Consider the following 9,950-nt stretch of genomic DNA (forward strand, 5'->3'; position numbering starts at 1 on the left):
GATGAGACTAGGATTGTTGGGTTTTTATTTTGAAAGTGTTAAACATTGCATCAAGTTTGTGTCGATGGACTGAATTTAGCTAGAACTTTACCACCATTTTCACTTTTTTCGGCATGCTTAGATTCATTTTATGTACTTAGGTAAAGTTTTGATAATTTTGGTGGGCTCTAGAACCTAGTGAGAAGTGCTTGAGGCAAAATTCTAGGATTAGACATGGTTGAGGAAATGATTTAGGCATTCCTTTTGGAACGTTTGAGCCTTTCCAGCCAATCCATGAATGAAATGTGCCCTAGTCACCGATTTGAGCCTTATGAATTATCATTGCGGTATTTTTCCTTGCAAACCAAAAATGTTCGATCCTTATGCCCAAAACATTATATCGTACCCTTAGGAGAATTTTGGCCTAATGCAAACACAGAGAAAGTGAACGTTCTGCGAATTTACTAAAAGATTTGGGGTTTTGTGAGAAGGGCAAGAAGATAAGAGGGGTAGTTCACCTCAATTCAATTGATTTGTTTTTCTTGATTGTCAAAAAAAAAAAAAAAAAAAAAAAATTGATAAAAAACAAATTCTTAGTTCAAGTCAAAATCAGAAATAAGAACGGATACGAAGTTTGAGGGTTGTAAATTGGTGGACACATTGATTGGTGGTTGAGAAGAAGTGGAGATTGATGTGATTTTAGTGTTTGCATGAGGAAAACCGACTTCTCTTACTTTGTTATTCCTATCCTTTTTCTTTGAACCCACCACCCGAGCCTAGCGTTACGAGCTTATAAAGACCTTTTGATTTTTATCTATGTCTAGTCTACATTAGTGGAGAGTAGTTCGATATTTAGGCTTATGGAGTCCGCCACTATTTGATAAACTTTGCATTTCTGCATAAAATAATCCGAGAAGTTGGAATGTGGATTGAAGTGGGGATCACCTACTCTGTGGACCGATAGAGGAAGATAGTCGATGCAGCTTATAACTTTTTGAAGTGTTGAATACTTTATGATAATAAATTTTCAACGACCTTTGAGACTTGTGTAATTTCTAGGCAATTCATATGTTGAGTGTGAGTCCAATTAGTGTTTGTTCATTTTTCAGTTTTATGGTGTTTGTGTTTTGTGTTTGTGGTTTTCTGTTGTTTTTCTTTCTGTGAGTTTGTACCTGATGCTCGGGGACGAGCATATTTTTAGTTTGGGGGTATTTGATAATTCGAGGATTATATTGTTTTTACTAGGCTTTTTAGTCGGATTTTAGATACTTCTTAGTTCATTTTGACCTGAAATGTTACTTAATTTTTTATATTTTGTGTTTCAGGCAAAAATGGACATTTTGAGCAAATAATGAGCGATTTGGAGTTTCTGGACTCAGAAGTAAACGGATCTCAAATTTTGGAAGAGTTCTGAAGCAGAATGGAACACTAGGAAGCTTGTTTCCATAGGAGAGCATCGAGGATCGAAGATTCAAGCAAAAAGGTAAGCAGAGGGCAATTCTGGAATTTCAAAATTCCACATGGAGCTTCGCCGCGACGAAGCTTGTTCTTCGCCGTGGCGATGTCTGCGAATTTCAAAACGCATAGTTTTACTTTTCAGAAATTTCTTAGGTTTTTGGGGGAGGTATAAAAGGAAAAACTTATTCTTTTTGTCGGTTGTTCGTTTTTAGATAGACAACAGTTTTTACATATTCTAAAATTGAATTTGAGTGATTTTGCATTAAACAAAGTGTGAAGATTTGAGGTGAAACCAGTGGATTCGTCAATTGGGGAGATTCTTTTCATTTTCTCTTGTTTCCATGATGTTGAACTTGGAATTTTTCGTTTCTTTTAATTGTACTATTGATTTAGACATGAACTAACCTAATTTGGGTTAGGGTTAGGGTTTTGATTGTAGTTCGGAATTTCATGGGTTAATTGATTGAATAATTTTATTTTCATATGAACTTGCTTGATTGTGTGAATACTCTGAATTTATTGTTTATATGTGATGAACATGATGAGATTGAGAAATGAATCATGTTAGGCTTCTTGAGTATTCACCATTGTAGTATTGGATGCTAGAGATAGATTCAAGAACCAATGAAATCAATCTAGGATTCTTGTGCTTAATGAGCTCAGTTTTATTAACTTTCAATTTGTGGGTTCGGAAGGTTAATAGGGAAGAGTAGGAAAACATAGCCTAAGAAGGTATGTTGGACACTTTAGAGAGTTCGATTTACAATTAATGCATGTGAATATGAATTTAGTTTAATTCTTTAGGTTTAACCCATAGAGTCCGAATGAAGTCAAAACCCTACCCGTTTGTTTGAATTGATTTTATCCATATTTTTAAATCTTGCTTTCATAGTTTATTTTTATTTTAATAAATTTTGTTTTAGTTATAGTTTAAATTGTTCCCTTTAATCCAAAAGAATTCGATTGCTTCAACTTGAAAACGGTAGAAAACTTAGTGCTTAGCAACAATCCTCATGGGAACAATACTCACTCATCACTCTATTACTTGTGTGACTAGTATACTTGCTACATTTGAATGTTGTAGGAAACACGCATCAACAGACACCCTGCCAAATTTCTATATTTTCCCTCATCCACTCTATCTACACCATCTTGTTTGCTCAGCTTCAAGTTGGGAACCAGTGAGGTATCTACTGGTTTTCAATTCTCCATTCCAAACTTCATGAGAATCTTGGTTGCATACTTCTGTTGGCACACAAAAATCCCACCTGCAGATTGCTTATTTCCATGCCTATAAAGTAAGTCATCAGCCCAAAATCTGTCATTTCAAATTCAGTTTGCATGGCTGACTTAAACTGATCCAACTCTCTTGGATTGCTTCCAGTTACCAACAAATCATCAACATATAAAGAGACCATAGCTAATCCACTTTCACTCTTCCTAATGTAAAGTGTGTGTTCATTTGGGCTTCTAGTATAACCAAGACTGCATAAGTGGTCATTTATCCTGATGTACCAGGCTCTAGGGGCCTGTTTCAAACCATACAAAGCTTTCCTCAACAGGTTCACTTGATCTTCTTTTCCCTCAACCTTATAGCCTTCAGGTTGCTCCACATAAATCATCTCTAAAATCCACCCATTCAGGAATGCCGATTTGACATCCAACTGGAAAAGTTTCTAGTCAAATTAGGCTGCAAGTGCTAACAATAATCTGATGGTATCATGCCTGGCTATAGGGGCAAAGGTATCAGAAAAATCAATCCCTTGATGTTGTGCAAAACCTTTGACCACAAGCCTTGCTTTGTGCTTATGGACTGATCCATCAGGATTGGTTTTCAGCTTGTAGATCCATTTCACTTGGATTACTCTCCTTTTTTCTGGTCTGTGTACTAACTTCCAGGTATCGTTTTTCTCAATCATGGTGAGCTCCTCCTGCATTACAACCTTCCACGCATCAGACTTTGTTGCTTCATAGTAATTTCTAGGTTCCACCATAGCCACATTGCATCTTTTGTATACATCAGCTAAGGATCTAGTCCCTCTCACTGCATGTTCTTCATCATCATCAGAATCTGCTTCTCGAATCAGCGCCTCTCTCATCTCTTCCTGTCTTGACTTAGCTTGCTCATCTATTCTCTTCTCTTCCCAGTTCCAAATTGCACTTTCATCAATCTTTATATCCCTTGTAATCACAATTTTTCTTGACTCAGGGATATACACTCTGTAACCTTTAGAGTTGCTACTGTAACCTATAAAAATCCCAACTTCAGCCTTATCATCCAACTTGGTTCTCTTGCTTGCTGGAATCATGACATAACCTATGCTTCCAAACATTTTCAAACTTCCCATTGCTGGTTTAACTCCACTCCATGCCTCAATTGGAGTTTGGTACTTGACTGCCTTGGTTGGCAGCCTGTTCAGGAGAAAAACTCCTATATTAACAGCCTCAGCCCAGAACATTTTAGGAAGATTCTTTTCAGCCATCACACATCTAGCCATCTCCATGATAATTCTGTTTCTTCTCTCACAAACACCATTCCGCTGAGGAGTGTAAGGGGTTGTAAACTGATGCTGAATTCCAACTTCATGGAAGATTAAGCTGAATTCATTTGAGATGCATTCTATCCCATTATCACTCCTTATGGTCTTGATCAATGTTCCAGCTTGATTCTCCACCACCAACTTGAATTTTTTGAACACATCAGCTACCTCATTTTTCTACTTCAAAAAATATACCCAAGCCATTCTTGAATAATCATCAATGAAGAGTACAAAATACCTACTGCCATTTAGTGATTCAATTTTCATGGGACCACACACATCTGTGTGGATCAACTGCGGCTTGTCACTTGCTCTCCAGGCTTGATCTGTAGGGAAGGATGGTCTACTGAGTTTGCCAAGTTGGCAGGCTGTGCATAAATTCTTTTTCTCCTCTATTTCGGGTAGGTCCAGCACCATATCTCTAGTCTTAAGTTCTTTGATTCCTAAGTAGTGAAAGTGCCCAAACCTTCTATGCCAAAGCTCAGATTCTTCAGCCCTACTAATCAATGCTAAGTTGACTGATTTTTTTCACTCTACTGTGAAGCTTTTTCCCAACATCCTAATATTCATCATCTCATTTCCCTCATAGTCCAATATAAGGCACGAATGGTTCTGAAAATGTAAAGTGTAATTCTTCTCTAGCATTTGTCCTACACTCAATAGATTTTGTGTAATTTCAGGTACAAATAAGACACTTGAAATAACCTTAGTACATGTTTGTGTTAGGACTGCAACATCTCCAATTCCTTTAGCTTCCACATAATCACCATTTTCGATCTTGACTCTGGAGCTATAGGTTCTGTCCAATCTGATAAAATTCTCCAAATTGGCTGCCATGTGGTTGGTACAACCACTATCTATCAGCCACACATCACTGCTAGTCTGAGTTGAGTAGCATGAAGCTACAAACAGTTGCTCAAACTCACTGACCTACTGTTGATCCTCTGCAAATTGAGCTTGCTGTGATGGTTGTGCACCTTTGTTTTTGCACACTTTTTCAATGTGCCCAAACAGTTTGCACCCTCTACACTGGATCCCAAGCCTAAACCAGCACCTGTTCTCTAAATGTCCCTTCCTTTTGCAGTGAGAACATGGTGGATAACTCCTTGCTCCACTTGGTTTTCCCCACTGCCTACTGGTTTTGCTCTTTTCCTCTCTTGTCTTCGGCATACTTTCTGTTATTTCCCTGTATATTCTTCCCCTTTTGAGCAGCCATCATAGAACCTTCATTAGTGTCCTCTTGCCTCATTAACCTTCTTTGTTCTTGAGCATGCAGTGCATGGACCAATTCGGTAAGGCTGATTTGTGACAAATCCTTTGAATCTTCTAGGGAAGATATCTTGGATTCAAACCTTTCGAGTAAGCTAACTAGCACCTTTTCAACAATCATCTTATCACTCATCACAACTCCCAATAATCTGATCTTATTCACCACACTCATAAGCCTATCCACATACTCTTTTACTTTCTCCATCTCCTGTATCCTCAACATCTTAAACTCTCTCCGCAAGTTCATCACTTGCATATTCCTTGTTGTATCACTTCCTATGAACTCCTCCCTCAGCCTATCCCATGCTTCTTTTCCTGTTTCACACGCCATTATCCTTATAAACACAAGGTTTGTTACAGCAAAGTGTATATGAGATAGGGCCTTTGGAGCTTTTGACATCTTTTCTTCATACATCCTCATCTGATTTAGAGTGGGGTTTGGACCAAGCTGTGGTGGTTGTTTCTCTTCCTCCACATACTGCCAAAGTCCTTGCCCTCTTAGATAGGCCTTCATTCTAACAGCCCAAATATGGTATTGGTCACCATTGAACACTAGCGGTGAAAGAGAAGCTAACTGAGTTGCCATGGAAAACAGATTGCAATTTGGGACACAGTTGTTCTTCAAGAAGGCTAGAGTTCGGTGGTGATTCGAAGGTTGGTTTTAGAGTTTCTTAGACGGAGGTGTGGTAATCTAGCTCTGACACCATGTTAGTGTTTTAGCAATGCCGAATTATCAAAGAAAGAGAGAAAACTAAAGAGAGTTTAATCTACATTTTCATTAGCCAACAACTACATAATATAACATATCTTTGGCTTACTGTTACAACCACTATCCAGTAAGCTTTTTACATAATGCAAGGCAATCCATGCAAATCTAACAACTATGTTACAATTAGGAGACACAAAGCCTCAAATTCAGCTGGATTTACCTAAGCAAATTTTAACACAAAAGTTGACAAATGGCTTTGCATTTCCCTATCGAACTGATTCTTCCACATCCCTTTGCCAGAATTCTTCATAGATTGGGTCCTCTATCATAGCTGTAAAGAAACCATATATTTAAGAAAATATTCGATGAATAATAAAACATTTGAGCATTTGCCACAATCTCAATTTGTTACCCATGCCAAGTTGTTCAAAATCAGAAGTGTAGAAATGGACCTAGGGCAATAATTCAATATTATTATTGAAATCTCACCCAATTGCTTCCTCAAAGCAGTAACTTGGATATCTTTTTTATTAATCTCTTCTTGCGCCTGGCATGAGGGACTGAACATCTGTGATATCATGTTTGACAGAGTAAACCTGCACTCAACATCATTTCTAGGTCAGAGGTAAGGAACATAAAATATTCAAACTAAACCTTCCGAAAAAACGAAAAGGGAAAAGAACCAGTTGTACTGAATGGAAAACCTGGTAGGACCATACTGTGCACACGAACCCCGTCTTCTCCCAGGACTTTTTAATAAATGATTTCCAATAATAAAATTTTCTCACCAAATTATCAGAACATGAAATTTACATTTGTTAACCAACTTTTAACTTAATGCAAAAGACTAAATGTACAAATCATTTTCATCATTATTCTATAAAATGCGGAATAATTATTTACATAGCTCCGTTGGGGCCTGATGTAATTCTTGTCATTGTTGTTCACTTCCACAAATGACTCAATTCACTTTAGGATTTCTAGGTGTTTTTCTCATACTCACAATTAGGGAAACTAATCCCTAATTATACAATCATCACCCAAGACCCCAAGTGATTACTGAGGTGGTTACCTCAAGTTACATCCACTTCCTAATGGAAGTGGATTGTAACTGTCCATAACTAAGTGGCAGTTAATGGGCCACTTACATTCTCCCACTTGGCCCATTATTTTCCATGTGATATAAAAGAGTAAATTGACTTTGATGTATGGTCATACATAGAACTTTAGTTCACTCTTAATGGGCTTATCACATCCATGATAAAAGTACAAGTCATGTGTAACGCCCCACTTGAGGTACGTAGCTAAGTTATGGTGTATTGCTTGAATGTTTATTGTTTTGCTTTTATTTGGGTTGATATATTGTTAATATTGGTTGGTTAGCCCTTAGTTGAATTTTTGTTAAAGTTATTTTGAGAGAAGTGTGAAGAAAATCCCTTAAACTTTCATTAGGGGTAAAATGGTATTTTCACTCAAAATTAGTTGAAATTGTGGGGAGTGAAAAGAGTTAGAATTTCATAAAGAATGCATTCAAAATGAGGGCATTATAGTTATTGACTAAAGGACATCGATGGAATTTCTAAGAAAGAATAAGGGCATAATGGGAAAGTGTGGTTATAAACTGAAGTGTTAAGGGTTTGAAACCCTTATTTTCTTCTTTCCACCGCCACACACCTCCCCCATTTTCTCTCAAATTATCATTCAATCCTCCAAGGATTTTGAGGGCTTTTAAGTGGTTTTTCATAGGGTTTTGATTCTAGGCATTAAAAGGTAAGGATTCATGCTCTTTATCTATGATTTATTTGTGTAAAGGTTGAGTTCTTATGAAGTTTATGCTTAGGGTTAAGAGAAGATTGGAATCCAACAAGAGTAGAGAGCTTAGGAGAGACTACTCAAGCACAAGGTAAGTAAATTCCACTCAAAATCCAACTCAAGCTAAAATTTAAGAATTCAAGTGAGTAGAGATTTCTTTTAAATATGCATATGTTGTGATTATTGAGAAATTGCGATGAGATGTATGATGAATTATGCTTATTGTTGGATATATTTGAATATGAGAAGTATATGTGATGATTTGATGATGGGTTGAAATTGGAAGAATTGGAGAAAATTTTTGGGAGTGTGTTTGCCATGTAGGTATGTGATGCTACAAGAGAGTTTTTCTCTCATTTTGGATGGTTTGAGAAATAAATAGAATGATAATTGAATTAGGGTTTGTTTATGCACAACTAATGTTTGATGAAATGCCTAAGTGAAAACATGTTACCAAACTGCCCTGTCACAGCTGTGACCTTCTGATTGATTTTTGGGCATCTTACGGATTGAAATGGGTTTAGACCAAAACATAAAAGTTGTAGCCCTGTCTCTAAGATTTAAAACGAGACCAAAACCGTATCAATCCAATGTGTATAACTCAAGTTATGTCTTCTTGAGTGTGACCTATGCAGAATGACTATCTTGATGCAATATTGCATTTGTGCATTTCATAAGTGCATTAAGTAAGAAACTTTAAGCATAACCCATCCTTATGCATTAATTGTGCATTAAGAAGTAGTTTGAGAAAGAATAGAGAACTTTGTGAATGAGCTACTCTAAAAGTAAAGAGAATGAGAAAAATCTAAGAATGGGTTGGTGCTTTGTGAACTCCACTCGGAAGTTATGAAGAATGGGTTGGTGCTTTGTGAACTCCACCCGAAAGTCACGAAGAGTGGGTTGGTGCTTTGTGAACTCCACCCGAAAGTCACGAAGAGTGGGTTGGTGCTTTGTGAACTCCACCTGGCCTTGCCTCCGGTAAGATGAGGCTGTGACATTCAAGTGAGAAAGAATGAGAAAATATGAGAAAGAAGAAAGGAACAGAATGAGTAGAAGTCACGAAAAGTGGGTGGGTGCTTTGCGATCTCCACTCAGCCGTACCTCCGGTAAGATGAGGCTGCGACATACAACAGAAAGTCAATAGAAAAGAGAGCTGTGTGAAAGAGAAACAGGAAAAGAAAATAAATGAGATGAGAAGAGTGTAAGGAAAGAATTAAGCGAGAGTTACGGGGATAGACGAGTAGAGGATTTACTTATTGAGCATTATTTTGTGCTCACCCCATTGTTTATCTTTGTGTTTGCAGGATCTAGGTGATGACGCGGTCGGATGGGCGTCAGCAAGCGAGGAGTAATAGCTACACTGTCCACTGTTTTTGATAACTTTTACAAATGATACCTTACTTTGTATAAAGAATGATTATATGTATTAAAAGAAAATTTCGGGCCCATTTACTTTTGCTAATATAAATGCATTTTACTTTATGTATTTCTATGAGTAACCTAGTATGAAGTAGTTATTACATTTTTGGTATCAGAGCTGAGATTTTGGGATTTGACAGTGTACTATTCTCATTGCCTTGACTTCTGATAATCGACTGTGTGAGTTAATTCTTTCCTTACTATTAGTGTTTCTCGAATTGATTAAATGTGGTTGTTTTGTAGATGAGGCGTATTTCCCAAAAGTGTGGTAAAAGTGTGATGAATGAGGGAGAACCTTCTAACCCACCAGAAGCTACGCCCCCTCCCTTGGATGAAGCTAGAATTCGGGGAATTGTACAACAAGTTATGGCAGAAAGCCAAGGGAGAGTTGGGACCCCCGTACAAGTACCACCAACCACTAATGTAGAAAGAGAACAACCGGTACCTCCCCCAGTACAGAATAAAGTTGAACCGATTTATGGTCTTCCCAATCAACATCAACCCTCCGAGTTTAAGGGTACTACAGACCCGGTAGTAGCAGAAGAATGGTTTAGATCTGTAGAACGTACCATAGCTTTGTTTCCCATGACAAACCGGGAGAAGATCCGGTATGCGAGTTTCTTATTTCGGGGTGATGCCCGAATTTGATGGGAATTAATAAAAGATACCCATGATGTGGCAGTGATGACTTGGGAAGAATTCATACAAGAGTTTGAGGCTGAATATAGGATAGAGGACCGAGTTCAGGAGAAGGTCCAAGAATT

At 37.6% G+C, this 9,950-nt stretch overlaps 1 protein-coding gene across 1 annotated transcript; it reads right to left on the reverse strand.

Annotated features, from left to right (window-relative positions):
- Nucleotides 1-5,109: 5,109 nt before the first annotated feature.
- On the reverse strand, nt 5,110-5,832 carry LOC116120791. The gene has a single exon (XM_031406760.1). The coding sequence runs from the start codon at nt 5,830-5,832 to the stop codon at nt 5,110-5,112; it is 723 nt and encodes a 240-aa protein (XP_031262620.1).
- Between the last annotated feature and the right edge of the window lie 4,118 nt (nt 5,833-9,950).

This window comes from Pistacia vera, unplaced genomic scaffold (genome assembly GCF_008641045.1).
Source record: "Pistacia vera cultivar Batoury unplaced genomic scaffold, PisVer_v2 Contig947, whole genome shotgun sequence".
In the NCBI taxonomy this organism is placed as follows: Eukaryota; Viridiplantae; Streptophyta; class Magnoliopsida; order Sapindales; family Anacardiaceae; genus Pistacia; species Pistacia vera.

Coding starts and splice junctions, on each gene's coding strand:
- LOC116120791 (XM_031406760.1), bottom strand. CDS start 5,832: ATGGCAACTCAGTTAGCTTCTCTTTCACCGCTAGTGTTCAATGGTGAC.